The 14094-nt window shown below is 43.4% G+C and overlaps 1 protein-coding gene across 2 annotated transcripts in view; it reads left to right on the top strand.

The window, feature by feature from the left end:
* Positions 1-13420, top strand: part of tox3 (TOX high mobility group box family member 3) — a 47453-nt gene extending 34033 nt beyond the window's left edge. For both annotated transcript variants that reach the window (XM_052064354.1, XM_052064352.1), the window contains 5 exons: positions 1969-2220; positions 9392-9655; positions 9759-9989; positions 10711-10791; positions 10874-13420. In XM_052064354.1, coding sequence (XP_051920314.1) covers positions 1969-2220; positions 9392-9655; positions 9759-9989; positions 10711-10791; positions 10874-11629 — 1584 coding nt within the window. In that variant the 3' untranslated portion in view covers positions 11630-13420. The remainder of the gene's footprint in view (positions 1-1968; positions 2221-9391; positions 9656-9758; positions 9990-10710; positions 10792-10873) is intronic.
* The last annotated feature ends 674 nt before the right edge of the window (positions 13421-14094 follow it).

Raw genomic sequence — 14094 nt, 5'->3', positions numbered from 1 at the left:
CGTAAACCGGCTTATTAATGCTACTTCTAGTTTGGAAATGTGCCCAAATCTTCTTCGTCTCCTCACTGTGTCTCATTTTGCTGTCAAAGCAAATCTCGATGGCTGGGTTATATAAAATACAGATGAGACGAGACAACAAGTTTTCTATGCCAGCATACAGCTTGACCCAGCTCGGCAGGGGAAGTCGGAAACGACTCTTGACTTGTGGCAGTTGAGTTTATTAACTTTTGGACACATTTGTATATATATGTATATATATATATATATATATATATATTTTTTTTTTTTTGGGGGGGGGGGCATTGCTGGGACTTTTTGAGTGGACTGAAGCTTATGGCAACGGATAGCTCCTAGCGAACGATTCCTACTGGAAGTGCTTGTCATCTATTCAGCACACAGGCAGCCACAGGCTGGCATTTTGACAAATTGGACTTTCGCTTCCTGTGAACTGAAGGTGAACTGGCTGTTTTCTGAATGAAAATGGTCTTAACAGTTTCTGCCCCCGGATGGTTATTGGTTATGAGATTCTGATTTGGATGCCCGGGGTGGCTAACAGATGCTAGGTCGAGGTGGTAATAACAAACACGCAACAATGGACAACATTAGCATTAGCAACCGTTGTACAGGATTTGTGTGAGAATTATATTCATAAGTGTGTGAAACATTTTTTAAATTGAAAGAAATTAAATTCAAAGAATAAATGTTTATTTGGATGGATCTGAACTCCTGTTTCCAAACCAGAATAAATCTGCCGATATTGAATGGAATTGAACTTCCGAGAGCGGACTTTGTTACTTCTGTAGCCAGCAAAGCTGAAAGCGCATCAACAGCACCTCTGCTGGTTCTTCTTTTTGTATCAGCACATAATTTATCAACAAGAACTTACCGTAATAATAGTGCAAATGTTTGTGTTTCTGCAGCATTCTCCATTAAGATCAGGATTATGAATACTTTTGTGACAAGTTGAAATATTATTTTTAATGCTAATGTACTGATACGGTGTGATATGCCATGGCAGTATTTTGAACCACCTCTGAGGCTATTTCCGTTTGTTTCATGATGCCAAAAATTATGTTTCTAGATGTTCGGCGACTTCTGCCTGTTGAAATGGTTGCAAGGTTGCCATGGTGTATTTCATCTCATGTCTTTGAAAATTAAACTGCGAAGAAGAGAGGCCTTTGTGATGATCATAAATGCCTTATTTTGGCTTTCAAGACCAATTACAGTCATGTCAAGGATGCTCTGGAAGGAAGCCGTCCTGTAAAAGTGATGCCCAATTGTGCTTTTGGATGGTTAGACCAACTTCAATCATTTTGTGGATATGATCCACGTCTTCAGATTTCATGTCGCTTTTCAACCAATCATTATTTTGCAAAAGGACCGACAAGCACCTTTGACACCGTGCGCGTCCTTTGGTGTTCATGTGGTCATTGTGAGCTTACGAATACACCGCCATTCCGCAGAGTGACTTAAGGCAACATTGCAACATAAAAACAAGACCTAAGTGTGTGAACATTCCCATCTCGGCGAAGGCGCATAAGCAAATTAAGCGTGTCGGAAAGCTTTAATTCCAAATGCAGAAGGATTAGGCTGTTTGATGAGCAGATTTAAGGGTGCAGGCGAGGGGAACAAAAAAGAAATACTCCTGGCCATGTGTAATCATGTTTGAAAAAATGCTTTTTTCAAGCTTTCTAGTCTGTAACGTGTATTTTCAGTGCACTTCAACCTAACATATCGCATCCCAAAGATTATAAGTGCCTTTATCGTGCATGCTCTTGCTCTCCTGTGATTGCCATTTCCTTTTTTATTTTTTCCCCCTTCGGATGCCTTCGGCGCATTAATAGCTTCAGAAAAAAAATGACACTTGAGTGCACGTTGTAGATTTAGAAGTGTGTTGCCACACTCCGACAACTCTTTAACAACTTCTGTCGGATCGACCAATGTTTTGTCTCCTCCCTCCCCTTGCAGACCTTTCACACACCCAGTCTCGGGGACGAGGAGTTTGAGATTCCTCCCATCACACCTCCGCCAGAAATGGAATCCGGCCTCGGCCTGTCTGAAGGGGATTCACCTTTCCACATCATGCCGGAGCCTCCAACCCAGCACAGGGGCTCCCTGATCCCTCAGTTCCCCCCTCAGAGCTTGGATCTTCCGTCCATCACAATCTCGCGCAACATGATGGACCAGGATGGGATTGCGATCGGCAATGGCCAAGCGGTGGTGAGCATAATCGCCTTTCTACTTTCTACTAATCGGCACAGTGAAAATATTGTTTCATCGCGTCAAGTATTCAGTGCGCTTCTTTTCATCCGATGAAACGGCTGCTATGGCAACAAGGGTTGTCGCTTCTTACTTTTTAAACCATTGTACAGTAAATTGTATATTCTAAGGCAAAACTCAGGTTGTAAGAGGTGAGCGAAACGTAAATGCTTTTCCTCAACATGAGAGACGGTCAATTGCGGAGTAGTAGCAGGCAGGCCCGTGAGATTGTTGTCTCTGGTTGGGGGGGAAAAGGTGTTCTTTTAAATGCCACGGTGGGTAGACGCACTGAGAAAGAAAAATGGAAAATGTCAACTGGGAGACTGCTTGTCTATTAGAAGAAGAAAAAAAAGAAATTCATTTAGTGCAGTAGAAGCAAAAGGACAAAACACGATTGGTCCAGATAATGATAATATTGAGTTGCTGTCAACAGTTTTAATGTCTTACCTCTGTGTAAATATCAGAAATGGGTTGAAGGGAAGCCTGCAGGAGTATGCCAAGCTATATTGTACTAAGGACAAAGACATAATAGATGTACTACTTTCCTATGTCGCACTAAAGTCCGTTTCTGCTATCATTGCCACATTTTTTTTTCTTGTTTTCATCACTGACAAACTTCTGAGGTGTCACCACGCAAAAATTATGATGTACCTCTGTCACATTCTGGACCATATTTTCTTTATTTGTTTTTTGTCTGACACTTCATCGCTGATAACATTTTTTTAAAAAGCCAAACGACTTAAATCCTTGAGATGCTGACGTCTTCATCGTTTGGACGGTTCGAAGTACAAATATCGTTTGACTTTGGAGTCATATTTCTCCTGGTTCCACTGCATTTATTTACATTCCATAAGGGGAGAAGGGCTATAAACTCTTAAGAGCTCCCCATCCCCGCCTCCTTGCTCCGGGGCCCACGAGATAATTGCCGCTTTTTTAAAACATCCCGTACAGTAAGTGAGGGCCCCACAAGGGCTGTGCCTAAAGAATTTTCATTTCACGGTCAGTTAAGCTCGGTACATCTGGAGGAACCTTGACACAATTACATTCTGGACCATTCTCACGACTTGCTGGAGGATTAGATTTTGATTCCCCGGCATTTATTCCTCCTTAAAGACCATTTGCATGGCTCATGTGTCTGATTGGACTCTTATTTCAAAGCTGAGAAAGTAGGTTGCCACTCGTTATCGGCTATCGCACATTCTTCCGCGAGAAAAAAAAAATGGCCACGGTCCTTCATTTTCTCCTGAAATGGGATTGATTCCCCCAATGTCTTGCCACAATGGCTATCGTCACTCCTTTCACCTGATTCTTTTTTTTTCCCCCTTTCAAATCTCCAAGAGGTAACTTTTGAAACAAGATAAGTGCTGTTCTCAGTTTGCAGACAGTGATTTACGAGGGCCTGGGAGGGGTGTTTTGTCATTGTTGTCAGCACGCCGATAACGGAATGACATGCTTATGTACATGATTACAAGCTCACGTCTTCATTATGGCCGCAGGGGCCAACAAATACACGGCACGATATTGCAATTACATTTTTCATTTGTCTTGTTTGCTTCCTGGTCACTTTTATCCAGAAATCATGCGAAATTGCACTGGCAGAGCCCTAACAGACGGTACGGCATTCATCCAGCCGTGCCTTTAACACCAAAACTTGGTCAAGGCACTGTACGCCTGCAGCTGTGCGCGTTTTCACGCGGCCATATGGCTTCCTGGGGTCCTAAGTGAAGCCTACATGGGGTCACCATTAGCCAAGTTGCGGTGGACCTGCCAAAAATTTAGCATCTTTATACTGTATTAAATATTTAAGCCATTAAGGAAAATAATACTTCTTTGCAGTACCTTTTTTTCCATGTTTTTTTTCCTAATATATTAAACATTTGTCATTTTCCTCAAAAGAAATGTCCACAGTGCAGTAAAAAGATTTCTGATGATTGTTAAGTTTAAATGCATGAAATTCTGAATATTGAATTAAAAAAAAAAAAAAAACGTAGACAAAACAAGTAGGTGTTGATTTCATCCTATTTATTCATGAAATTGGTGCTGGCCCAATTCGAGCCAGTGTCAGTGAAGTTTGGATGGCCCCGAGTCGTGGTTAATGCAGAAACCTGATTTGACACTCAGACAACATTGGTCAACAGTAAACTATAATCCATGCTGACATTCAATTCAACGTATACAGTATTTATGAAAAGATTATACAGGATAAGAATAATAATCGTCTTGTCTTATCTATCTTATCTAAGAAAGCCAGCCTGTTGCATTGCCAAATCTCCCGCTAATTTCACAGTCCTCATGCACAACGTTAATCTTGAAAATTGTTCACATTGTTCGGAGGGGCAGTGGGGGGGGGGGGGGGGGAATACAATGCCTGAATCCAAAGTCATCATTTATTTAATCTGCTCTCCTAACAAGCTCCGAACTCTCATTTTATGTTTCCCAGAGTGTTCCCTTACCCGAGTTTGTGCTCACACCCAATCGTACCAGAGCCCACAGCTTGCCAGCGTAGCTTCAGTTTACTGTATTCACAGTTTCTGCCCCCCACGACCCCCCCCCCCCCCCCCCCCCCCGGGACCAGCGAGGTTCCCGGGCTTCCATTTCCAAAGAACACCTGGTGCCTTCGGCGCGTCCTCACATGTGCAAGGACACGGAGAAAATTGCCTCAGTCTGTCCTTTTATGATTGGATTACAAACATGCAGTTGTTGTCTTGTAATGCAATCTCTGTTTACCAATGTCATGTCCATCCACCCTGCGTGTTCTGTATGGATTATCCTGTTCAGGGTCACCGGAAAGCTGGAATATTATGTCAGAAGCGGGGATACGTCTTGGCCTGATCACCTGTCAAGAGAGAGTCTTAATCCAAGGCAGTGAACAGTTCCTGTAACATTAGCATTGATGCTAACATAGCACGATAGGTGTCCTGGTCGGTCTGCCAATATTACGGCTTTTAAAAGTGGATTATTTGGCAATTACTTTTTAATCCTTCTCGCTATATGCCTGTGTAGCATCGATATTGTGAAACTGTTACTTTTGGTGCATTACTAAATGCCGGGTTGACTTTGTCCCTCCCCCTTTTAATTGTTTTCAAAATACCAGTTTTTTTAAATAACGTGTAGAATGGGCTTCTGATACCACCTCAAAGGGCATACAATTGCCAAGTTGATTTCACACCTCGTCCCTTGTTCTGGCTTATGAGAAGAAAAAAGGGCAAGAAAAATATGGACTCTAATCAGTCGTGTGAAAAGGGTTTCTGATACTTCTTAGAAATTTGCTTATTGCCATGTCAACTTGTTTTTGTACTCGTCATACAGAAAAAAAACCGCAAAGGCCCTTTCACACCACCTTCAAATGCCGGTATTTTGAAAGGGCCTCTATTCCATTCAGAGGTGTTGACACAGGAAAAAGGCTGTAACATGCTGGCTTTTTCGAAGGCAGTGTGAAAGGGGCTTCTGATACTAACTAACTCAAAGGCAGGAAAAAAAAAACACGGAACTTTGTTGAACAGAGTGATGTGAAAAAAAAGTCTGAAAATGGCGGCTTTTACAGTCTGTGTAAAAAAGGCTTACAACATTACTTGAAGGTGTAAAACTGCCGATTCAACCATGTTCCTTCCATTCCATTTTGGTGCTGTTGGCACAATACAGCGGCGCAGATAAAAGGTTAAAAAAATATTTTTTTTACAGGAAGTGTGAAAAGGGTTCCTGATACTACCTCAGAAGGCGGAATATTGTCAGATCAACCTTTTCCCCGGTTTGTCGGGTCAGTACAGAACAGTGACGCAGTGAAAAAAAAGTGCCTCCTGGGGTAGTATCAGATGCCCTTAATCAGCTTTTACAGACGGTCTAAAACCTCCTCTGCCATTTTGCTCCCATGTATACCAAAAAGAGACACCGAAAAGATAGCAAACGCCGGCTTTTAAAGGCAGTAGGAACGGGAGTATATTCTCCAAAGGGGATCAATCATCAGGCTGACTTTGTCCCGGAATTTTCATTTCAGTGCTAGAAGTATTTAGTATAAACGTATTTTACTTCATGGGCAGTGTCTTATCCTATCCTCCAGATAATAATTCATGATGTTTAATCGTTACATTATTATTATTTTTTTTTTCGATGACTGTATTCTGCTTTTGGAGAACTGCAAGGCCCCCCCACCCCCCACGTCCCCTCCCTTGCATTGTAGCCTTCACCAGTACTCACAATTGCATTTTTCTCATTTGGCTTAAGTGCAGTTGCTGAAGATGGGAGGGGCGGGGCCGCGCGTGTATGTGTGTGTGCGTGTGTGTGTGTTTTAAAAATAAAAATGATGTCACCATTTAGAAGCCCAATAAATGAATATGTGCAGAGCGCTGATAAACAATCTTTAATAGGACTGACCTTTCATGCTGGCGAAAGTTACTGGGGGATTCATCCACCCGTAATTACCATATAGATGATTTTTAGCCCTCTGCTGCCACAGAACATTTCCAAGAGCTCTGCCCATTGATTGAATGGAAATTGAACTTGTTAACATTCTTTTCAGTGCTCCTACAGCTTAGCGCACGCGGCCACTGTTTATAAACTCTCCATCAATTCAGATTTTCTATTTTACTTTGGTGATATCTTTGTCAAAAACATCATCACACGAGTGTCATCCAAGCCCGGAAAGATGGCTTTCATTTTATGGCGCCGCGGCAACAGAAATGCATCAAATAAGCAACTTTTCCCCATCGTCCTTTCTCCGACGTTATGTGAGGAAGTGGATTAACGGTTATTGATTTGAGACATTGCATCTTGTTTAGCTGCTGAGAGCCAGAGATAAGGACGTATTTGCAGATTGATGATGACTATCAAAACATCTCGTCTGCGGGGCTGACAATGCTGCAATCAAAATGCAAACGAGAGGCGGCGGGCGCCGTACATCGGCAGCCATCCATTCATGCGTATTCGAGGCGACTGCGAGCCAAGATGATTCGTTAGCCGTTAGCCGTTACCGTTACGCGGTGATTACAGTCAGGCAACCCCGTATTTTGTTGTTGTCGCTCCAATCTGCACAGTGCAGAGGTACCGGGTTCTATTCCAGCTCCGGCCTCCCTGTGTGGAGTTTGCATGTTCTCCCCGGGCCTGCGTGGGTTTTCTCCGGGTGCTCCGGTTTCCTCCCACATTCCAAAAACATGCGTGGCGGGCTGATTGAACACTCTAAATTGTCCCGAGGTGTGAGTGTGAGCGTGGATGGTTGTTTGTCTCTGTGTGCCCTGTGATTGGCTGGCAACCGATTCAGGGTGTCCCCTGCCTACTGCCCGGAGACGGCTGGGATAGGCTCCAGCACCCCCCGCGACCCTAGTGAGGATCAAGCGGTTCGGAAGATGAGTTGAATACAGTATTTTACATTTACATGTAACATTTTACGATACATATTTGTTTTTCATTTGTCCAATCAGTTAACTAAGAATAATTAAATCCATTCTAAATTGTACTGCCAAAATTTAATACTTGATATAAATATGACTTTTTGTCTTAAGGATATCAAAAATTAACCTGTCTCCAAAACAAATGTGGCCCTTGAGCACGAAAACTTTGCCAACTCCGATTTAAAGTTGACTTTCCAGGTTAACTGTACTGGTTAGTGTTTAAAAGAGAGAGAGAGAGAAAAATCAACGTTTAAGGAGGATTTTGAGGTAATCAGCATATTCCAAACAAACGGGCGCAACGGCCCATTGCCCGGCCTGCATCATTGCCATACAGATGGCCGCGACTAATGAGCTCAGCATGCGTCTTTTTTACGGCGCAAACGGCAACCCGTCATGTTTTCAGTAACGACAAAAGCACTTGGAAGTGAGCTGGCTATGCAAATATGCTCACAAGCTTGCGTGTGCGTATGTGTGTGTGTGTGTGTGTGTGTGTCTGTGTTTTCTCATTTGTGAGAAAACAAAACGATTTTTCACAGCATATTCCTGTCACATGTAGATAGAGCCCTTCCGTGGCTCCACAAATTGTATTCATGATGAGAGAAGTGACAACAATATGTTGTGTCCTTTAAAAGGTGTGACAATATTTCTGCAAGATGGGCGAGTTCAATAAAGCCTCATGCATTGCTTTATGATGTGTTGATTTAGGTGGAGATTGAGTTTGTGCCGCTGAATACCAGATGGACTCAGCCAGAAGGAACAAATCACCTTCTTGTGTTGCGCTCACATCCCCTCCTCTGTTCCATGTCAGCTCTCTGATCTGGCAGCCCTTAGGGACAGCTGCTGGTTTCAAACTAGCGGCAATCAATGCCAACCTGCGCAAACGTGCACCTTGCACGGGGCAATTTCAAGAAAATGTTCCTTCTCCAAGTTCGGTCTCCAACACTTTCAAGAATCGGTTGACGTTGGAGACAGTTGTTCCATTTTAAAGCTCAGAAAGTCTTTCAAGTGCCTGTTTTTCCTTCTCAGACTTTCAAGTTCCAGGTGCTTTGTCTTAGAGCACAAGGTTTCTTTCTAGAAGCAGTTGATGCTTCTTAAGGGCTTCCAGTAAACACTCCTCCCAAAGACTAGCTCGGGAAACATATGGATCTTCTGTTCAAGAACAGATTGTTCATTCTTCAAGATCATTTTTCAAGAACCAAAGACGTTCTTTCAAGAGCATGGTATTCCTCGAAATACACAAATTGTGGCTTTCCAAGCTCTTTCAAGAACTTGTTCAATCTTACATTATTTCACTTACATTTGTCGTGCTTGTTCCCTGCACAAGACTTTTTTTTTTTCAAACTTCTCCCTTTTCAGTTGTCAATTGTACCACGTATGTGTTTAGGTATAAACAGGAGTAATCATTTTGTGCAAGACCTGGACTCCTTCATACTTAGATCTGTTGCAGATTTTAACTCATTCCAGCCAAGTCTGAAAAGACGTATAAAAACGTCTTTGGGAGTGAATGAGTTTTTTAATACAAAAAAAAAATCAAATGGGATTTGTCACCATCTTACATTACAATAATTCGTCACAGCTTTGTAACCGAGTTATTTATAAAATCTGCATTGTGACACCGCCACAAAATAAACCACCATCCTTGCCCCCCTTTTTCTCTCATGAAAAGAGATGCAACATTGAAAACCGAGGATCAATACCGCATGACTAGATTAACATCGCCCACTTTTTCTTTGTTGCCACTCTCACAGAATGTTGGACCGGCCCATCTCCGTCAGTATTCAGCTAACCCAGCCATGCTGATGAAGTCCATCGGCAACATAAGCGTCCCTAACGGGATGGTCCCGCGAAATCAGCTGACCACCATCAACCAGTCGCATCTCAACACGCAGCTGAACCTGAACGCGGGGGGAGCCAAAATTGCCCACACTTCCCCATCGCCACCGGCCAGCAAATCCGCCACGCCGTCGCCCTCAAGCTCCATCAACGAAGATGACCAGGATGACGGCAACAGGGTGAGGAAGTCATCAGATGTATTCTAAAAAGATTGACTCTCAAGACATATCTGCGAATATGTATCCGTATCTGCGCAAAATCGATCGACCTCCATCATTGCAGGTGGTGGGCGAAAAGAGACCGGCACCCGTCGATCCCACGAAAAAGCCCAAGACACCCAAAAAGAAGAAGAAGAAGGATCCAAACGAGCCTCAGAAACCAGTGTCGGCATATGCCCTGTTCTTCCGAGACACGCAGGCCGCCATCAAGGGTCAGAACCCGAACGCCACCTTTGGCGAAGTGTCCAAGATTGTGGCATCCATGTGGGACGGTCTCGGGGAGGAGCAGAAACAGGTACGCCCAACATATTCTGGACTGTCATCATTCACGGTGAAAGCGGTGCTCTCGCTCAGTAATTCAGATCTACAGTACGCATCCTTGACCATTTAAATTGTTTTTTGCGGGTTTTCAGTCTTCCTTCCTTGCTTGGCTGTTGATAGATTTATACTCTTTCCTAAAGTATTTCACAAAGCTGATTGGCGGCAATACAGCTCCTTTACCCAGTACATTGAAGAACCTGCTGTTTCTGTCTCGAAGACTCTTTGTGGTTTGTTGCCACTCAGAAGCTTCTCGGAACCAAATGTTTCTTTTTACAGACTGTTTGGAGAACCATATCTTTCTTCTCAACGACATTTTCCTCTAAAAGACACTTGCAAGTCGTTTTTTCTTCTCAAAAATCTTTGGAAAAACACACTTTCCCGAGCAAAGACTCTTTTAAGAACCAGATGTTTCTTCTCAGAGACTTTTCTTTCTTGAAAGAACAATTTTTTTTCTTCTTCAGTTGCTCCACGTAGCGTTGATGCCTGGCCGTATGAGACTGCAAACTCCATACATTTGTTGTGGAGAAGTGTGTTTAGCTCCAGAAGAAAGAGCTCTTTGAATAGATATTAAAGATGGTCTGTTTTGAGACGTTTATTAATAACTGTCCCGTTTGTCGGAATGGGAGCTTTAACATCCTTCTAACTTTACGCCCAAAACTGGTTGATCATTGATATCCGTTGTCATGTCGTTGCAGGTGTACAAAAGCAAAACAGAGGCTGCCAAGAAAGAGTACTTGAAGGCCCTGGCAGCATACCGCGCTAGTCTGGTCTCCAAGGTGAGATATTTCTCTAAATCCTCCAAAATATCGCCTCAGGAGACCTCGGTTGATTGATTTGTTCTTGTCTTCCTGCTTCCAGGCTGCAGCGGAATCCGCAGAGGCGCAGACGATCCGGTCTGTGCAGCAGACCTTGGCCTCCACCAGCCTCTCTCCAGGTCTGGTACTGCCCTCGCCCCTCAATCAGCACCCCTCCATGCCTTCGGCCTCCCAGGCTCTTCAGCAAGTCCTACCCCGAGCCATCGCCCCCAAACCCCTGCAGATGAGACTCGGGGGCAGTCAAATTGTCACCTCGGTCACCGTTTCCCACCAGAACATGTCCCCAGCGATGCCGCAAATGCTGGGCCAGATGGGCTCCGGCGGCACCATGGCGCATTCCACGGCCGTGTCGCAGATGAGCCCGCCCATGCAGCAGCAGCACGCCATGCAGCAGCAAATGCAGCAGCACCTCCAGCACCACCAGATGCAGCAGCAGCAGATGCACCACCAGCAGATCCAGCAGCAGATGCAGCATCAGCACTTCCAGCACCACCTACAGCAGCAGCTCCAACAGCACCACATCCACCACCAACAACAACAAACGCAGCAGCAGCAGCACTTGCAAATGCAGCACATGCAAATGCAGCAGCAAATGCATCAGCAGCAAATCCAACATCTTCAACAACACCAGTCCCAATGTTCGCCGCCGCATCACTCTCCCGGCACGCCCCATTCTGTGGGCTCCGCGTCGCTCGGCAGCCCCCAGCCAGCCCCCCAGCAGCAGAACCCTGCGCCTCCGCAACACCCCTCCCAGATCCAGGCCCACGCCCAGGTCCTTTCCCAAGTCAGCATTTTCTGAGCCAAAATCCAACAAGGACATGAGAATAAAAGCATCGGTCCAGGTTGCTTTTCAGCGTTGCACTTAACAAGTGTGTCACAATTTAGAATGTTATCACAAGAAGAACTGGTGTTGATTGTTATAGACGGATATGCACTCGCGTAGAAATGTGAGGCCAAAGGGAGAGAGGGGTTGATGGGGTTTCGTCCAAGCTCGGATAGCGTTGACCGACACTCCCTCACTTACGAACAAGTTACGTTCCACAAGACTTTTCTTGTCTTCATGAGTTCTTTTTTTTTAATTGTTGCTATATGTTTCTTAGCTTACCTTGATCGTTTAAAAGACTCACTACGAAATACTCATACAAATTTTCATAACGAATACCGTGATTCTTGTACTTGTTTCGTTTTCTTCGGTGTGCCTTTCTTTAACATCGAAAAGGACTTTCCAGGTGGACGGCCGCAGTCTGAAGAAATGATCACTCATTTTTTTGGTCTTTGTGAGTCTTGTTGTAACCTTTGAGAATAGCTCAATGTCGGGATCCTGATGCTCAAAGAAATGGCGACCCTTCTCCGGAAGATAAAATGTAGTTTTCATCTGAAACATCTTGGATGAAACAGGTTCCTCTTCTTCTTGCTTTTCATTTCACTGCAATTCTTCCAGTAGTCCAAAGTGCTGCTTGGCATGATTTGTGGCGGTACACCGAAGCCACGCAACTCAAAAATTCAATTTCTTTTTTGAACAAACTCATCAATCTTCATCTCCAAAATATATCCTGAGTTTGACGTTCGTAAGTAAGGGTGTGCCGGTACTCGTTTTGTTTGTGGTGTCTTTCAGATATCTATGGGTACGCCATGTGTCCGTCAATGTTTTTATTTAATGCAAAAGCTTTATTTTTGGCCAGAGGCGATGACAAATGGGAGGGACTCATGTAACTGACTGGACTGGTCCCTGATTGGGAGGACGTTTTCAAGACCCGTAAGATCATTTTTCTGCCGCCGTGTCGTCCAAGTGTCGCTGTTATCTGCTGTACGTGTTTTTTGTGGAGACGGGGCTGCTACTGCCCCCCATCTAATCCCTCAAAATCCAATCGTCTATTACTTTTCACATCAGTTGTTGAAACAAGTAAATTGTCTTATTTTTGTCAAACAAAAAAAGGGGATATTTTATAATCCATTTCACCAGGCTGACGCTTTGGAGGAGAGTCATGTATTTTTTACAGTGACAACAAATATATTAAAAAAAAGAATAAATAAATAAATACTACAAATAAAGCAGAGCTGATCTGCTGCTGCACTGCCAAAGCCAACTGAAAATTAATTCTCTAAAAATACAAAAGGCATTGGAGAGGGTTTTTTTTTGCCAGCTGTACTGTAGACCCTGAAGTAAGTCAGAAACACACACAAAAAAGAAATTGTTGTACATTTTTTCATATCACTTGTAAAGTTTTAATATGTGAGGCTTTAATGAAAACATTGTTCAAATGACCTGTGGATTGCTATATCGCATAATGCGTTTTCTGCTCTTTTTCTACTTTGTTTTTATGAGTTACAATAGCAACAATACATTTTTCTTTCTACCTTCGCTTTGCCATACAAGTAGACAAGTCATCAATGCGTCCCAGAGACATTCCATCACACATAATATGAGAGTAGCCATACTTTTTTTTTTGTATGAAGTATTATATATTTGTGTGTTCAGAATTAAACTATCAATCGCAAATATTTATTTGACCGGATCCCTTTTGTTTCAGGAGTTACTATGCCTTTTATCTTATTGTTAGCTACTAAATAAATACACTGATGAAAGTGATTGGAGCCCAATTTTATGTTTTTTTTAAAAACTATTTTTCAATGCCATCCATCCATCCGTTTTCCGAACCGCTTAATCCGAACCATCCACGCTCACACTCACACCTAGGGACAATTTCGTGTGTTCAATCAGCCTGCCATGCATGTTTTTGGAACGTGGGAGGAAACCGGAATACCCGGAGAAAACCCACGCAGGCCCGGGGAGAACATGCAAACTCCACACAGGGAGGCCGGAGCTGGAATCGAACCCGGTACCTCTGCACTGTGAAGTCGATGTGCTAACCACTAGACTACCAATTTTTGCGATCAATTTCCAATTGGTAAACTAATCGCATTACTTCTCTTTCACCACTTTACAGTGATAACAGTAAACCCCAAACAATCACGGTTTGCTCTGTACCTCAGTTTTAAGTCAAGTTTTATCCATATTGTGTATAGTATTCCTTACTATACTTACTAAAAGGCACTTAACGCAAATGCGGTAATACTTTGTGTTTTCTATATATTGTGTGCCTGCATACTTAATACTGTATGTTCAAATACATTTACACTTTGAACTGACTTAACTTCTGCTGGCATCTTCATACGTTTTGAGTGCAGCATAACTGCTAAATGCTGCTTCGCCACGTTTGCTTTAAACCCCCGAGCTCCACTAATTGACCAGACTTTGCAGAC

Source organism: Hippocampus zosterae, chromosome 4 (assembly GCF_025434085.1).
Source record: "Hippocampus zosterae strain Florida chromosome 4, ASM2543408v3, whole genome shotgun sequence".
Classification (NCBI taxonomy): domain Eukaryota; kingdom Metazoa; phylum Chordata; class Actinopteri; order Syngnathiformes; family Syngnathidae; genus Hippocampus; species Hippocampus zosterae.
The sequence above is the reverse complement of the archived record's forward strand: the minus strand, read 5'-3'. Positions and strand labels throughout refer to the sequence as shown.